General features: G+C 38.3%; 1 protein-coding gene across 6 annotated transcripts in view; it reads right to left on the bottom strand.

Annotated features, from left to right (window-relative positions):
• Nucleotides 1–18,911, bottom strand: part of PPP4R4 (protein phosphatase 4 regulatory subunit 4) — a 75,454-nt gene that overhangs the window by 30,045 nt on the left and 26,498 nt on the right. For 3 of the 6 annotated variants that reach the window (XM_084896525.1, XM_084896524.1, XM_084896526.1), the window contains exons 4-8: nt 6,942–7,089; nt 6,082–6,155; nt 3,792–3,898; nt 2,683–2,790; nt 454–575 (exon numbers count right to left, since the gene is read on the bottom strand). In XM_084896525.1, coding sequence (XP_084752651.1) covers nt 454–575; nt 2,683–2,790; nt 3,792–3,898; nt 6,082–6,155; nt 6,942–7,089 — 559 coding nt within the window. Of the gene's footprint in view, nt 1–453; nt 576–2,682; nt 2,791–3,791; nt 3,899–6,081; nt 6,156–6,941; nt 7,090–10,407; nt 10,676–10,881; nt 10,979–18,911 lie in introns of those variants that run through there. The other 3 variants (XM_084896527.1, XM_084896528.1, XM_084896529.1) reach the window with 3 other exon arrangements.

Here is an 18,911-nt window from a genome sequence, read left to right as displayed (position 1 = left end):
ACTTGCACAACGCTAAGAAACACCTCCTACCCATCCCCATGCTAGGGCCCCATTCCAGATTTCTTCTCCTGTGGGCATAAGATTTCTAGTATTAAAATATTGAGGAGAGGAAACTCATTTAAATATTGCTTTAATCAAGGTCTTTCTTGATTAAAGGGTCAATTAGCTGAGCAAGTTAAAGGCTAATGACCAAGCCAAACTGCTAGTCCTGCACACAGTGGTTAAATGTTGACCAGAGAAAGGGAGGTGTGGAGTGTGCAGCCACAGTGGCACCAGGAGAGCAGGAGCAGCAGCACAGAAACCACCACAGGGAGATAGAAAGGGAGCTCAACATTCATCACGAAACTTAACGTAAGAAATTCTGGCCTGCGCCCCCCTTTACTCCTATCAGTGCTACCCAGTTAGGGGAAACACTGCTTTCGGAAGCAAAGGTGTGTCCACATGACGACTTACCTGTGTCAAACACGTCAAGCAGGTTGACCAAGGTTTCAAACGCCGCCAGCCGCACACTGCAGCCCTCGTCCCTGGAGAGCTCCATTAGCTCGGGGAGCACCACGCTTTTCGTGAGGTCTGTCCTGCACAGAAGCAACGGAGGAAAATACATCAAGTCAATACGTTTATAGCAAGAACTTACTAAAAACAGGTCACTGGGCTAGATGCTATAGGAAATTAGAAAAAATCGTAAGATATGGCTCCTGCTCTCTAGAAACTTGCAGGCTCATTGGGAAAGCTTGATATAAACATAAATATTAATATTAACTGCAAAATTATTTAAATCGGGGTGTAGGCAGGAGGCAATCAATTAATGATGTGTCTCTCTCATATTGATGTTTCTCTCTCTGTCTCTCCCTTTCCCTTCCACTCTCTCTAAAAATCAATGAAAAAATATCCATGAGTGAGGATTAACAAAAAAGCAAAAGAAAGAAAGACACGCCAGTACTATTCCGCTGTGTTGGCCAACCATAAAACGCAGGACCTTCTTCATCAGTATCTAACGTGGAGCGGACAGCTCCCATCAGACGGCACAGGTCATAGCCAGCGCTGGGGTAGGTTGTTCACATAGCCTGGCCCCAGAATTCCTGGTTGGCCATTAGACAAGCTCAGCTATTTATTTCATTCATCTTCTTATCCCTGACCCTGTATCTCATTCCTTTGTGACCTCTTGTTAGTATAACAACTAGCACCTAAGCTAATAAAACTGGACTTCTACAAAAATAACAGGGTCAGGCTGTCCTCACACTTCTGTTCCATGCACTGAAATAACAGAAGAGTTTTTAGTAAAAAGGATTATGATCTAGAATTCTGCACCAGCCAGGATGGAGTTTACACGTGAAGGCAAGAGAAAAATGCTCTCATTAAATCAACTACCTTGTGCAACATACAGCCCATACCTACTTCCTGAAAAAATGACTCCAGTGTGCTAAGAGGAAGTAAAGAAGGAGGGAAATAGTTGTATCCTATATGTGTAGGTCTGCCATGATGCCTTGTTTCCCTTTTAGACTTTTAGAATGTGACAGATGGGCAAAGAAAACGACCATCTACTTCAAAATACGAGTAGCTCCTAGCCAAATATTCAACCTCACTGTTTAACATCATCAGATGTCAGGAATGAATGAATACATATGAGCAACTGCCTCACGTAAGCACTGCACTACATACGGGTGAGGTAACAATCAAAACAGATATAATGCTGTCTTCCAGGTGCTTCCAGTTTAGAAGGAAATATAGTCACATGGACGGCAGTTATTGAATAATATCTTTGCAAAATGATGGTGAAATACTACTTCTGCCAATGAAATTGGAGAAGTTCATGATAAACCTGAATTATTTGAAAGTTGCAGGAAACATCTTCATGCACTACTGGAAGAAACAAACTCAGTCTTTTTGAGTTCTACAATATACATTAAAATTTTGCTTATTTTTTTAACCTGTTTTATTCCAATTTTAGAGAATCTAAGAAATTAGCTGTTTATATTAAAATGTATGAGATAACAATAGAAGTAAACACTTAACTAATATTTACAAGGTGTCAGGCACTACTCTAAGCACTTGACATAAGCTAGGTAGATTCTTTCTAGTTATACTTCTATAATTAATCTTCAAGCAATAATCCTAAATTAATTTTCAGAACACAAATTTGAGCACACAATGACCTGCCCAATTTTAACAGTGGCAAAATACCAGGTGACAAAAAAACAAAACAAAACAACAACAGTGTGTTCTCTTAACAGGTTGAAACACTGGTTAAAGAGCTCAGATCCAGGCAAGACAATTAATTATGGCCCAATGATCCAGAGCCAACCTAGATTTAGAAGACCTATCACCAAAAGCTGCTTCTGAGATCAAAATTAGGGAAATGATTTTTCATAAATACAACTGCACACACAGTTTATATTGGAGCATTTTCCCTTCCTAGATTGAGTTTGGAGTGAAAACTGAGTAACTTAAGATGAGAAGGAAAGAAATTAACATTAATTGAATGCCTACCACATTGCTAAGCTTTTTCACTTTTATTTCTTTTAACTCAGACACATCAGGAGGTACTCGTTGTTATAATCATTCTAAAAGATCATATAAAGTTTAGCCTTTCATTAGCATGCTTCCATGGAAAACAGAAACAGAATACGCATGTTTGACTATCCAGAAAGAAGAGTACGACATGAGAATTGAAAGCTTACTTACCCAATGCCCTGAGCTATATTTTCCAATTGTCGACACATACAAGATCGAACTTCATATTCTACATCTTGACAGAGTGATTTTACCAAGGGAAGTATTTCTCTTTTAATGCTTACAGAGGAAAGAAACATGCAAATGGGTGAGTGTTTTAGAATAATTAATATTTTCAAACAATTATCATCAAAATCTTAGCTTAATAATAACTAGTATACTTTAATATAAAGCTTTATGTATTTTTACATAAGTGATTACATTTGGATGTTATCAGTAACTGTAAATTATGTATATGATTGTTTTTAAAATAATGGTTAATTTTGGATTGGCAGTTAAACATTTAGCTAAGATTACAAAAAAAAAAAAAAAAAAAAGCTGCAGGCAAGTAGAATATCTGATTCTACCAAACCATCAACCAAAATGTTCTTCAATTTTATATTTTAACTTTTGTCATAATTACACTCCATTCCATCTTTCCATTTGGGATTTATCATTTGGACAGAAAGTAGCATACAAATTATAAACATTCTCTATAAAACCTCAAATAAGATGCATTGTTAAAGACAATGAATTTGTAATTTATAATAATGGAAAAAAGCAGAAAGTCTGTCCTTATGTTATGTGAATCAATTTTTGAAGTCTATACAATAATGCCATTTTATCCTCAAAACTATACTAGGTGTGTGACAGAGTAGATTAAGATGGAAACTAGAAATATATTTTTACTGATGCCAGAGAGGAAGGGAGAGAGAGAGATATAGAAATATAAATTATGAGAATCCTTGATCAGCTGCCTCCTGCACGTCCCCTACTGGGGATTGAGCTCAAACCCAGGCATGTGCCCTGACCAGGAATGAATCACGACCTCCCATACGTCCATGCTCAACCACTAAGCCACACCGGCCAGGCAAAAGGTAACCTTAAAGGTTTTGAAAAGGGAAGAGATCAAGAAGAAATGCATTTGAACAAGTAGACTTCTGAGAAATCTGTAAAGTTAAAACAGCTAAATTTGTATGCAATGTGGAGTAATACAAATCTATTGTTAGTCACATGGTTATTATTCATTTTGTATCAATCTAATTTTATAAAGTAGACAAAAAGTTAATACAAATACTCACGTGTGGGCATCAAATTTGTTGGTCAATTTTCCTAAAATTTTACAACTAACTAAACGAGACTGGACGGTTTGGGAAAGCTGTGCCTTGGAAACAAGTGGATTCAAAATCTGAAGAGAAAGATTTAGAGAATAAATTCACCAAGTTTTATATATTCTTGGCACTAATGTCAGCTATTTGCTCAAAGAATAGTTTAACGTCTTCAATGTTTTTAAAGAATCTGAAGTACAAAAAATGCAGAAATTATGGATATTCATAACCTGGATCACCTTGTTTGTCTTCTGGGATATAGATACACACACACACACACACACACACACACACACACACACACATATATATATATATATATATATATATATATATGATAAAGATGATGACAAATTATGTAACTAAAAACAATGATCACAAAGAAGATTGCATTAAAGCTGATGGTGAAATCTGCAATGATCTGTAAGCACGTAAAGTATAATTGTGAAATATATTCAAAAGAAAAAAACAAATTAATAGCCAGCTACCCTTAAATAGATTTTCATATTTATTCTGAAGGAATGCAAAACATAAATTATAGGTTCAAATAGATTCTATTAAGTAATTCTGTCATTTAAATACAACAACCCAAGTCTGATACTGTATTATATATATGTGGGGCACTCAAAAACTCAAAAGCAAGGTAGATTATGAAGAGCTATGACAATCAGATCTGGTCCCAGCTCTTTAACTTATCCAAGTCAGCTTGCTATTTCTCATCTACTTAAAATGGAAATCAGAATATGTCATATGAAGATTCCTGCAAGTTCTAAAACTCTATGACTCTAATAAAAAGGGAAACTGGTTTTATTCTTCTCAACAAAGTAGCCAGAATTACTGAGCACATAATGATAAATATAACTTAAAAGTAAAATATTTCAAATAAAGTAAAACACATATTTAAAATCACATTAAGTAACAGATGGCATTCTAGAGTAAAAACTACATTCTACCACCTACCACTCTTCAAAAAATGTATAAATAATACACAAATGTATAAACATTACACTGAACATTTAAATAGGTATAATCATCTAGATTTTTGGCATCAAGTACACAAGCATCCTTATAAATGGTAAATCTTCCCATTTTCAAGCAAGTGCTTTGTCCTTGAGAAAGGATCATAAACTGTATGAGGGCAAAGAATGAAGACACTTCATAAAATCCAGAGAGGACATTTTACTGATAGGTTACTGGGTTTTTTCAACAATGACATAGTTAAAAAGAAATACATACAGGGATAATGTTCTCAGGATGAAAAACCTTTTCATTACAGAAAAAATTCCTTTCTAATTATCTTACTCTCTCATCTTAATTTATTAAAGCTTTTAGAGAAGGATGAATTGAACAATATCGAAAATTAAAAAGCAAATAACCAATTGTTATGTGTATTAAGAGTAGATTAAGATGGAAAATAGAAGAAACATTAACCTTATTTTTCAAATTTATTTTTATTGATGTCAGAGAGAAAGGGAGAGGGAGAGATAGAAACATTAATGATGTGAATCCTTGATCAGTTGCCTCCTGATAATAAACATAACAAAGGACTGGCAACCTTGATAGATAAATAGCACATACAAATAATAATCAATGATACTCTTAGACAATTACAAAAGAATAATTAAGAGTGACATAATATATGAGAAATATATGCTATAGATTAATTTTTAAAATTCTGATTAAAATGTCATGCCATTTTTGGACCATCAAATTAAGTTGGAACACTATTGCTGATAAAAATCCAGGGAAACAGGCATTTTAACATGCTGCTAGTTAAGACCCTGAAGAATATTAATGCTCTCTGACACAGTAATTTCACTTTTTTGGAAGCTATAGTTAAATCATCTGAAAAACAGGAAAAGCTCTATGGAGATGTTCATTACTGCCTTATTTTGATCATTAAATACTAAAACCAGGCTTAAATGTCTAACAAGTAAAATATTTTGTAGGTATTGTCAAATGAGTTTAAAATAACATAGGAAAATAATGCTAAATAATCACTAATATGGCCAACAACCATACTAGTACATGGGGGGAAGCTACAATGAAAATATATCAGAATGGTAAAAGTGGCTAAGTACAGAATCATGATTTTTCTCCTTACTAATTTCTGTATTACTCAAATTTTCTATAATTACCACGGTTTGCTTTATTATTTTAAAAAAAGAATAACTTTATTCTTTTTTTAAAATACCATTTTTATAAAAAGAAAAATTGTACAGTGACTTAGCATTTACTCCCCCACACAGCCAAAAAGAATTACCTCATGCCTTAGGGTGTCTTTGGGCAACACTTCCAACACAGACAGAAGAGTCTCCAGCCATGCGTTGCTGACACCTGATTGACACAGATAACACATGGAAATTTAATCTCACAAGGCTAGTTTCAACTCAGCCATTATTCACTACAGCATTACTTAATGATAACATGAAATAATAATTACTATCATTGTAAGAAGTTTCTCTATTTTTATTTTAGCCAATATCTAGAAAAAATGTATATCTTTAAAAATAATATTGGGGAGCCCTAGCTGGTTTGACTCAGTGGATAGAGTGTCAGCCTGGGGACCGAAGGGTACCAGTTTCAATTCCAGTCAAGGGCACATCCTGGGTTGTGGGCTCAATCCCCAGTGGGGGACAAGCAGGAGGCAGCTAATGAATGCTTCTTTCTCCTCATTGATATTTCTCTCTCTCTCCCCCTCTCCCTTCCTCTCTGAAATCAATAAAAATAGATTTTAAAAATAATAATATTGGAGAGCTATCTTTACCCCAAATTGTGCATTTTTGCTGTACGTTATAAACACAAATGCTGTAAAACTTTAAAACTCTAAGAAGAAGGTGTAGATCATAAGATGAACTAATGGGTCTTCAGCTTTCAAGGATACTGAATTTCGTGGGTTTTGAAAGGAAACGGCCGGGGCTATTTTTAGTCAGACTAGTGATCAACTTTTGGACAGCGTGACCCCATTCAGTTGTCCTCACCAGGCTAATAAGATTCCAAGAACAGCATGACCACAGGAGTTTGAAATGACATAGGAAAATGACGCTAAGTGAAAGCCAAATGGATGCTAAATGGCATTCAGAGCAATAAAGAACGACAGGAAGGCGGTGCCGGGCTCCTGACCTGCATCCCTGTGCTCCAGGTGCAGCAGAATGGTTTGGAGGAAGGAGTGGGCATACGTGTGAACTGACACTGATTCTTCCTGCAGAATGGTCAGAAATGACACGGCAGCCGTTAACTGCATTTCCACACCTGCCACGTGCAGGACTTCCTGCAGAATCAGAAACAGTTCGTCATTATACAGGTGAGAGATCATAAATTATAAGTTTTAAAAATCCAACGTCATAGAAACATAGTCACATTCCACAAATAACTGTATGACTTCCAAGAAAATGTATGGCCTGGCCAGCATGGCTCAGCGGTTGATCTCGCCTATGAACCAGGAGGTCACAATTGGATTCCCGGTTGAGCACGTGGCCAGGCTGCAGCTCGATCCCCAGGGTGGAGCATGCAAGCTGCAGCTGATCAATGATTCTCTCTCATCGTTGATGTTTCTACCTTTCTCTCCTCTCCCTTCCTCTCTGAAATCAATAAAAATATATTTTTTAAAATATATGTATGCTTGCTTTATTTAAGAAAACTATATTAATCTGCTCCTGATCACTTAAGCCATTAGACCACATAAAGTTTAAATGCCTTAGGAACTAATAAAATCAAATAACATTCCATTGCTTTATAAATGAAAATTATAAAAGTACATAAACCTTTAAACAGTAGAATAGCCATTTTTTATAAATTTCAACTTCTATTTTGCTATTTGTATTGTACAGTTTGCCATCATCTCTAGAACAACAATATCAAAGCTCAGACAATCCGTGTGTTTTCATTACTTGTATTTCTGGTTCAAAAAATAAACATACATTTTACTTTTAAAAAAGAAATGCATTTAAGATTTGAAAATGCATTTTCCCATTTAAAGAACTGACAGGAACATGAATTACCATAAAGTAAACTGTTACTAAAAGAAGAAATTTTTATATATAAGAATGTTTTTTAAAAATTATATTCATTGTGATCTCCAATCACCATTTTTTAAAAATCCTAAATATATATGCAAAGTTAAAGCCTACATGAGAATATTAGTTTTCAACACATGGAAAAGTAAAAAAAAGCTTTCACATAAACCTTTCAAAGATATTCTCTATACTTCATTAGATAAGAGAGAGAGTGTGTATGTGATATACTTTGTTTAACCAATTATGACAATTATAAAATTGAATAACTATTTTGTAACTAGCATAGTAAAGTTAGTAGAACAATGTGGAACTTGCAGCCACAAAACAAGGTTTCAGATCTGTGTGTGAGCCTAAGAAACTTCATGTTTCTGCACCATTTCCTAATACATAAAACTCGAGGCCCACCGCACAAAAGTCGTGAAGGAGTAGGCCTTCCTCCCCCAGCTGCCGGCACCCGGGACCCGGGCTTCCCTCCGGCTGCCGGCAGGCACCCAGGACCCGGGCTTCCCTCGCAGCCCCAGCTTCGTCCAGAAGGCAGTCAGGAACGATGCCCGGTCTAATTAGCATATTATCTTTTATTATTATAGTTGTGAATTATAGTACTGTCTTCTTAGATATTTAAACAGAACTTATATGACTTAGCAACTTGTGTAAACTGCATTAGATAAGGCCACTGTACATCCAAATATCCCCTCTCTACGTCTAGGCTATCTAGTAGGAATCTCGCCTTGGCCACACCTGAACTGATCTCTTCCAGAACCTTCTTCTCCAACTTCCATCTCGGTAAACAGTAAATGACAACTTAGCCCTTCCAGCTGTCAGCCCCAAAATGCTGAGGTCATCCTTAACACATCTTAGGCCCCCCCCACCAGCCCAATCACATGACCAATCCATCCTGATCCAGAATCTGACCATTTTTCACCTCCATCATTCCACCTGATCCAGGCTACCATCATTTCCAGCCTGAATTACTCCAATGATCTGTTGACTAGTCCCTAATTCCATCGCTGCCCCTAAAGAAAGATTAAGTCAGATCATGTCACTTTCCTGTCCAAAACTCTCCAATGGCTTCATATCCTGCTCAAAGGAAAAGGCAGTCCTCTCAATGACTTATAAGGTCCGTTCCCCCCCCTTTTGTCCAGACTTACTCATGGTTGGCTCCTGATCTCTTCCAGCCTCTGTTTAAATATCACCTTGTCAATGAGCCCTGTTTTAACCGGAAAGCCACTGCCTTGCCCCAGTTCCCACCACCCCCTTTACAGGCGTATTATCCCCATCATCCAGCATAACCATTTGTGTCCGGCCTGTCTCCCACATCTAGAATGTAAGCTCCTGACGGCCAGGATTTCTGTGTGTTTTGTTCACTCCCGTAGCCCCTGGTCCTGGCGCACAGCAGGCATTTGCTGTAATGGCTGGAAGAATGGCTGGAACCTTACCCTTCCGCCTAAACTTTCTGCTGCTGATGCTCTCCCCTTCACACATTATCCCACCTCCTAAAGAGTAGTTGCAAGAGACTTTGGGGTGAGTCCTAAAGATTGGGGATTGGCAGAATGACACAAGGCAAAACAAAAATGGGTCTCACAGAAAGGTACTCTCGGGCCTCTTACCATCATGTCATAGGTGTTCCTGCCATTGTCTACCCCAGCGGCTCTGTGGCCATGATTTAGACCGGGTACCCAGACTCCTTGGTTCAGGGGTGGGACCACTGGCCATCATTTGCTAGACCTACAGCATGTCATTCTCCAGCAGAGAAACAAGCTCAGAATCCTCAAGCATCTTGCTGGAAGCCAGCGAGCCTCGAACTGGCAACTCTAACCCTCGTGTGCATGATGCCAAATCTAAGCGCGGAATGGTTCTCACAGGCTGACTTCCGCTCACCGCTGCTTCAGGCATGGCTTAGTGGGTCCTAAGCCTTCCCGAGGCGGCGTGGGGGATCTGGCAGCGTCACTGTGGCCTATTTTTGTGAGGTATGGTAATTCCCAGAGACCTATCAAACATTAGGGTGGTCCGTTAGTTAGTTAGTTAGTTAGTTAGTTAGTTAGTTAGTTAATCCTCTACAGGGGATATTTTTTTCCGTTGATTTTTAGGGAGAGTGGGAGAGAGAGTGAAAATCAGAGGAAACATCAATGTGAGAGAAACACATTGATTGGTTACCTCCTGCATGAGCCCTGACCAGAGCTCAGGCTGAGGAGGAGACTGCAACCGAGGTCCATGTCCTTGACTGGAATTGAACCCGGGACCCTTTGGTCGCAGGCCAGTGCTCTATCCACTGAGCCAAACCAGCTAGGGCTCAGGTGGCTGATCTTTGTTTTGTTTCGTTTTAAACTTTCATATAGCACGCACTAACATCCAAGTCCTTTCGACAAACAGTCAATTATGGATTTAACAGTTATTGGCTGAAAGAAAAAGAGAAGAAATTATAAGACAGAAGCAGAAGCAGCAATGCGTCTCTGAAATGGGCCTCCCGTATCTCCTTGTGTTACTGTTTCCAAAACAAACATAGCTCCACACTGACAACCTGGATTTGGAAAACGTTTTCAAAAGATTCTATGTGGCCAGGATGCGTCACGCACAGGTTTCAGAAGGAAGGCACGGCTTTATTTAGAAACATGAAGTACTTTGCGGAGAAAGACTAAGAGAAACGGTGAGGGCCACAGTGTACGCTATTCCGGTTCACATGTGTCTGCTGCTTTAAGTTCCAAGAGATGTGACTGCACCCTTTAAGAAGTCAGTAAGTCCGCGGTGTGGGCGGACGCAAACACTATGCACAAGAGGACGCGGGAAGCTCTCCAACTTCTTATTTTCGCGCTGCGGCACTTAGTCTTTGCTCCCGCGGCAACATTTGCCCCAACTATTTTGCATTTAATTTTCGAAAACTCCTCAAGTCTTATCAGGATTTGAGCTTTTCTCTTGTGCTGACTTCAACATCTGGGACTGTCCACTGTTAAGAAACCAGCACAGACTAAGAGACTTTATCACTGCTAACAGCCAGCTGACTTCTACACACGTCTCTCCGAACCATAGTACAATAAGGGTTTGCTACTTACCGGTAAGCATTCTCCTCCAGTCACCCCTCTGGACAAACACAGTGAGATCCAGACTCTCTGGGGAATTAAGTGTGCGTCCTCATGGGCCTTGGAAGACGCTGAAAAGTAAATGCCTCCATTGCTTAGTGCATGCCTTAGTGCCAGTACCCTCCTCTTACGACTATGTGCAGCTGGCATTCCAACGTGATCCTCAGAAATGAAATGAGACCGTGTACGGTGAGTTAATGATGCATTTCCAAATTTCCAAAGCTATCCTGGTTCCAGGAAGGGAACTACACTAGCCGCTCTGGGTTAAACTGATTCTTTACAGTATGGATGGTGGAAGAAAGCATTTTGTAAGATAATGTAATGCAGTCCTTGCAGAGAGGAAAACTGCTCTGTCTCAATGAACCCACATTTTATGCACCAAAAAGAGACTTCTCTTTATAATACACAGCATACAGAAGCAATAAATAAGTCATTGGCTTATTTCAAAAAGAGCAAATATTTCAGATGCACACATTGGGAAGCTAAATTACCTGGTAAACACATGGTGCTGGTTAAAGGGAAAGGCGCCCTAAAATTATAAAGTATCCTGGTATATTTTTAGAAATAACATCACTCATTATTTTGAAATTAAATAACAGGGATTTAAATATTAAAATATTGAAGATCAAGGACATAGAAAATATTTGAGGATCATAAATGTGGGAATTTTTAGTAGCAATAACAGTGAACAGCATTTTCACTATAAAATGATAATATTTATAAAAGACTTTAAAACTGAACTAAATATGAATAATTGGAACATGCCAATTCTAAGACACCTTTAACAATTAACTATGATACCTCATTCTTTTCCTTGTCACTAACTGCCAGCTTCCCCACTGAAAAAATGTGGGGGGACTAGTCACCAGCAATGAAAATCAAACTCGGTGAGAAAATAAGGTGGAGACAGTAAACGGAATACAGGGGAGATGTTTCACTCTTCTATCAATCTGTATTTCAGTGACTCCCAAGGTTCATGAGGAGGTACAAATGGAAATGTTCCAAAGATCTCTTTCCACTAAGGAAATACCAATACCAGTAACAACTATCACATGACTATGTAAATGTGTAATGAAGTATCCGCCGTGTAAAATCATGACAACACCAAACAAACACATTTCAACACAACTGAACTTCTAGCTAGACTACTCTGTTATTTTTATACATAATAAAATAGAATCATGTAATTTCATAATTTCAGCTTAAAATGTAAGCAGAGAGTAATTTAAAATGCTGCAAATAAAAGATGTACATATCAAAGAAATGTCTATTAACTGGATATAATAGACCTAAGTAACCATTTCAAATGATCCATTGTAGCTATATTTAATTAGTTAAAATATTTTAGAAAAAAATTATAAACTGTTTTCTGAAGTGGGGAGCATTATAAAGTATGGCAAAATTCTATAAGCAAGTGAAAATAGGACTTTCCTTGCAGTTATTCTGAAGCATAGTAACCTCCATCTCATATAAAAACTGCTGTTTGAATTTTTAACCCTGCTATTTTGGCTTCTGCAAACCCTTGCTTTCTTAAATAATAGGGGGAAAGACTACTCCCATTCCAGAGAGGCCATAAACTATGCCGCAGGCAGAGCTGCCAGTGCTGGCACCAGGCCAGGACTTGAGATATGGTCCCATGGCCCCTTCGCAGCACACAGGCCTTCTTTCTCAGAAGGCCCTGAAGTCTCATTCCAAATTTGGGAAATAAAGGACTAGGAAAGATATAAATTAGGAAAGCTTCCTCCATGTTTTTGCTCAAAATTTGAAAGACATTTTTCTATGAGCCCATGGTGCAATAATAATAATAAAGTGTAACTCCATTTCTCTAAGCGTTGCTTGGGTTTTCTCCGGGGTTCTGTAACAATTCAATGGTAATTTTCCCTCCTATCCTAATCTTTCTCTAATGAAAATCTAATTCTGATAATATAATTTTAACTTCATTTATAGCTATGTTAAGTACTAAGGGCTCTGGGAAATTGCTTCCCTACTTTTGAGGGATTCCTGTTGCTTATACATATTTAAGTATTCAACCAATATTTATTTAGTTGCCGAGACCGGTTTGGCTCAGTGGTAGAGCGTCGGTCTGCGGACTGAAAGGTCCCAGGTTCGATTCCGGTCAGGGGCATGTACATTGGTTGCAGGTGCATCCCCGGTGGGGGGTGTGCAGGAGGCAACTGGTCAATGTTTCTCTCTCGTTTACGTTTCTGGCTCTCTATCTCTCCCCCTTCCTCTTCTCTGTAAAATATCAATAAAATATATTTTTTAAAATATTTATTTAGTTAATTCAAGGCACTGTGCTAGATGCTGGAGACTTAGCTACAAGCAGGACTAGCAATGTATCTGTTAATACTGTAATTACAACAGTGACAAGAGCTAAGGATGAGAAGTACAACATGGCATTAGCATATCTAATGAGTGGCCTGATCTCTTCTGAGGACCATAGAGAAGTAATAAACAGAGAAAAGAGAAAGAAACGAGACAAAAGGTGGAATGGAGAGGCAGGAAGGCAGGAAGAGTAAGAGAGAAAGGACGCACAGCACTGAGAAGTAAGGAACAGGGCAGCACATCCAGGACCGAAAGGAGGTCAGTGGGCCAGGAGCACAGTGAGGAGGGGCTGAGGCCAGTGGAACAGACGGAGCCCAAACTGCAGGGCCTCAGGTGCGGTAAGCCAACTAACATTCAAACTGTATCTTAAATGCTTTGAAATATCATGCCTATTATAAAAATAAAAATGAGTCAGAAAGTAGTGAGGGAGCGTGGGAAGGGATGGAGGAACCGGCAAAGATCACTTGAGGAGCTATTGCATTTACGTGAGCAAACCTTCAAAGTAGCTTGGACTAGGGTGGAGGCGGTGTTGGGGAGGGGTGGACAGGTAAGGGAAATATTTAAGATATAAAATAAACAAGATTGGCCGAAACTGGTTTGGCTCAGTGGATAGAGCATCAGCCTGCGGACTGAAAGGTCCCAGGTTCCATTCCGGTCAAGGGCATGTACCTTGGTTGCGGGCACATCCCCAGTGGGCCGTGTGCAGGAGGCAGCTCATCGATGTTTCTCTCTCATCGATGTTTCCAGCTCTCTATCCCTCTCTCTTCCTCTCTGTAAAACACTCAATAAAATCTATTAAAATAAATCAGATTGTATCTGTGAGTAGAGAAGGAAGAGATGGTATCTAGGATGACTCCCCAAATCCCGGCTTGAAAACCGGAGGAGTAACAGTGCTGCCATGAGGGGAGTGGAGAAAGCAGGTTAGGACAGGGGCACTAGAGGAAGCCCAGGGTCCAAGGGAAACACCACGAGCTCCACTGGGACTTGTTAGCTGTGAGATGCCTTTGAGGCATCCAGAGATTAAATGCAGGGAATTGTATTTACAGATCTGACCCGCTGTAAAGGTCTGATATAAATAAGAGAATTTTTACTGGCTAGAACGAGATTGCCTATAGAGAAAAGATGGGTCGAAAGTGGAGATCTTACTGTAAACACACTTCCACCTCAGCAAAATAAGAGTGCTGAAGAATTCAAATTTTAAATAAAGAGTGCTTGGCAGAGTATTTAAGTTTAAGTTTTGGACTATTCCTAACACGTCATTAGAAAACAATCTACAGGTTAAGGATGATGACAGGATATGGAGGGGGTGGTGCAGGTGTACATGCAGAAACATTTTGGGTTAATGTTGTTTTGATATTAAATCAAGAAGAAAAAAGAAAAAGAAAAAGGAACTTCCTCTTTCAGTAACGGCAGAGCAGCTAATTCTGATCAGCTCTCCTGATGAGGATAATTTAAAAAGCTTGAAAAAATATACAAATCAGCTGCATAAAGGCATCTGGAAATAAGTAAGATTACTCATCCAAAAACTAAAAAAATACCCAACTTAGATTACCCATCACTAGCAAGATGGCCCATTACTAGCAAGATCACCAATTACTAGCAAGATTGCCCATCTCTAACCAATAACAATTCCAGAAAGGTTAGCATGTAATTTGGGGCCTGTCTTTTTCCTCTGGGACCATCTGCTGATTCTAGAAAAGGCTCCTTAGTGGCCAAAAGCTTAACTGCCTTTTTTAGCAGCCTCTAGGAAGCGCTGGGAAGACCCTGGAATAGGATAAGGCCAATCCATCAGCAAACTGACCTTTGCAGCTTCAAAACATCCAACACTAAGATGGGTTAAGTGCAGCTGTATATAATGTCTCAAAACATCTTTTCTTATGCTTATTGGCCAGTTTCTTATGCTTTATTGCTAGTGCAACAAAGAGGCTGCCAGAAGACAAAATATTCCTTTCTAGAGGAAGATATCACCCTGGGCCTCAAGCTATTTCCACAAATAATTTATTGAATTCAGGATCAAGCACACAATCAGTAATATCCAGGCTCATGAAGAGATAACATGAATCAGAACCAGCAGAAGCAACAGACACAGAAGTGCACCCACAGGAGCTCCAGGTACTGGTGTACCTGATGAACACCTGGTTCAAAATGGTAAAAGATACAATTGAAAAATTCAACAGAAAATTCTAAGACATAAAAGAAAGGATGTGGCAGATTTTTTAAGGAGCTAAACAAAAATTCTAGACCAGAAAAATATAATAATCAAAATCAATCATCAGAATGAATCAGAGACAATGATTTAAAAAAAATAAATAAATAGAAGGTAGAAGACATAGAGATACTATGGAAAGGTCTAATATGTAAGAAATTGGAGACCTGGCAAGAGAGCAGAGAAGTGATTGGGTAGAAGCAAAATTAACAAACATCTGCAAAGACTTTTTTTTAACAGATATTCTAGATTGTGTAGAGATTTATTTGCATTTATCTAATGACTAAGCATGCTGAACATCTTTTCTTATGCTTATTGGCCATCCACAAATCGTCTTTGGTGAAGTATCTGTTCAAATTTTTATTTGTTTTTAAAAATTGGGTTGTTTTCTTATTATTGAGTTTGTGAACTCTTTATGTTCTTATCAGATACATGATATATAAATATTTCCTCCCATTCTGTCACTTGTCTTTTCATTCTCTCAACAGTGTCTTCTGAAGAATAGAAGCTTTAAGCTTCATGAGCCCCCGTTTATCAAAATTTTCTTCTATGAATCATGCTTTTCACATCAAATGTAAAAACAAAAACAAACAAAAAAACCCTGCCTAATCCAAGGTCACAAAGATTTTCCTCTTGTTTTTATCTACAAGTTTTTTTGTTTGTTTGTTTTTATCATTTTGGTTTTCTTTTTTTTTCTTTTTTTTTTTTTCTTTTTTTTTTTTTTTTTAAATCAATCTTTATTGTTCATATTATTACAAAGGTTCCTCATTTCTTCCCCCCTCCACCAGGTTCCCACCCCACCCTCTGCCCCCTCCCCATCCCCCATTGTCCTCATCCATAGGTGCACAGTTTATGTTCAGTCTCTTCCTCCCTCCCTTTCCCCGATAGTAAATCCCTTTTCAGATAGTAAATCTGTTGCTTAGCATTTTCTCATATCAATAATACCTCCACATGCCCAATGATACACTTCACACAAAAGACATTTTCAAATAGGTCAACCAGCCTCATCCAGGCCCCACCCAAGGCACTCACAGATCAACACCCCAGCGCTATAGTAACTCAACACATCCAGATCTAAGCCTTCATCACTTGATTCAGCAGACCCTCAAGTTCCCTCAAAAGTTTCCAGCCATGTCTGAGAGGCAGCCGTGGGCAGGTACAGGCGAGGAGCGAGCTGTTTCGGGCCTGGCTGCTCCGGGCCTGGCCTCTGTTGTCATTTTGGTTTTCAATTCTTAGGTTTATAATCTATTTTGAGTTCATTTTTGTATATGGTACAAGGTATAGACTTTTTCCCAATTGGCCCAGCACCATTGTTGAAAAGACTGTCCTCGCTGCACCGACAGGCCTTGTCGTCTGTGTTAAAATCCGTTGGCAATGCACATGGCCCACTGACCTGTCTTTATACCAATATCACATAGTCTCAATTGCTGTAGCTGTATGTAATGTCTCAAAATCAGGTAGTAAAAGTCCTCCAACTTTGTTTCTCTTTTTCAAAATTATTTTGGCTATTCTTGGTCCTTTGTATTTTCATATGAATTTTAGAATTAGCTTGTAATTTCCTACCAAAAAAAGGAAAAAAAAAGAAACTAACCTACTGGAATTTTTATTATTTTGCATTAAATATATAGATTGAAATGAGAAGAACTGGTATCTTAACAATATTGAGTCTTCTGATCCATGAACATGGTGTCTCTTTCCATTTACTTAATCTCATATTATTTCCCTAAGCAATGTTCTATAGTTTTCAGTATACAGATCTTGCATGTCATTTTTCAGATTAATCTCTAAGTATCACATACTTTAGCACTATTGGGATAGGTTAAGAGAAAGTTCAATTTCCAATTGCTTGTTTTCCTGATTTGTATATTGATCTTGTATCCTGAAACATTTCTATATTCGGCAAATGCTAGTATTTTTCTTTTGCATTTTCTACCGTGTTTCCCCGAAAATAAGACATCCTCTGAAAATAAGACCTAGCGCAACTTTGGGAGAAAAAATTAATATAAGACACTGTCTTATTTTCGGGGAAACAGGGTATCATAAATGATAATGTCATGTAACAACAACAAAAAAAAACTTTTTCTTTCTCTGCAATGTGAATACCTTTCTTCTTTTTGTTGCCTTCTTGCACTTTTCAGAATGTCTGGAGTGTTGAACAAACATGGTAAGAGCCAGCACCCTTGATGCTCCTGATCCAGGCCACCATCAGTAAGGAAGTCCGGTGCTGCAGTTTCCTCGCCCTCCCCTTCCCATCTACTTACACGCAGTTACAATGATCACTGTAAAGGGTGAATGGGCAAGTCACTGCCCTACTTACAGCCTTCAGTGATTTCCCACCGTCCTGAGCAAGAACAACTCTTGCATGCTCTGTCACTGACCATCACTCCAACGTCTTTTTTAAGTCACAACCCACCCAGACCGCTGGGTTCCAGACAAACATACCTCTTTCCATTCCCACAAGCTCCTTCATCTGAGGAGCTTTGTGCTGCTCTCTCCGCCTGAACCACTCATTCCTGACTCTTCAAAAGTCTGCTTCCTCCCAGTCTTCAGCTTTAAGAGCTCCTCAGCAAGGCTTTCTGGCCTCCCAACGCACAGTAAGCTCCTCTGTCACTTCCTCCTGGTACTTACACTCACCTGCTATGTCATGTCTGTTTCCCACTCTGAACTGTAACCTGCTTGAGAGCAAGTTCCCTCTTTGATCACCTCTATTTTCTCAGTGCTCAGAGCAAGTGCCAGCACACGAAAGGCACTCAGTAAACATTTATGTATGAATCAAAGTGCCATTATCATCCCTCACTCACTTATAGTACAAGATTGCTTTCTGTAAGATTAACTAAGAAATTAGGTCCATGGCAAAAGTGAGAAAAGTGGCTCTGCAAGATTTTTTTTTTTTTTTTTTTTTTTGTCGTTTTACCACTTGAAAGTAACGACTCCTAGAAGCAAGGCAGAACGGAAGAAAGTGCTAACGATAAGTATAAATATTTCTTAACAATAGCTTAATATAATGATTTTAAAATGAGTTGCACATATGTTTTATAATTTGACATGAGGTGTTTAAAAGTTTAACTGCCTACATTATATAGCAAACCCTCTTTAACACTCATTATTATTGCCCCCATTAAGTCTTATCCAGTTGCTTAATTCTTCAGTATTTTTAGATATAGACAGAATCACACAATTAAATACTCTCCTATGCTAATTCTTCAGTTGTTTTCCATATAGTTTTTATGCCTGCTTGATATACAATCTAATCGGAGACTGAATTCATCTTTTTTGTATTTTTTAGTACAGGGCAAGATAAATGAGAATCCTAAATAAAGGACTGCATGTTGATTAACTCAAGAAATGAATGAAATTATTTCATCAAATAAAGGTTTTCTTAGTATATATATAATACTCATTAATATACATTTTCTTTATAGTATTCATTTATTCAGTTTACTATGCTATGGATTAATTTTTATTACTTTAA

The sequence above is a fragment of the Pipistrellus hanaki genome (assembly GCF_964339955.1).
Source record: "Pipistrellus hanaki genome assembly, chromosome: 1".
NCBI classification, from domain to species: domain Eukaryota; kingdom Metazoa; phylum Chordata; class Mammalia; order Chiroptera; family Vespertilionidae; genus Pipistrellus; species Pipistrellus hanaki.
Note: the sequence above shows the minus strand (reverse complement) of the source record. Positions and strands in the feature narration are given on the sequence as shown.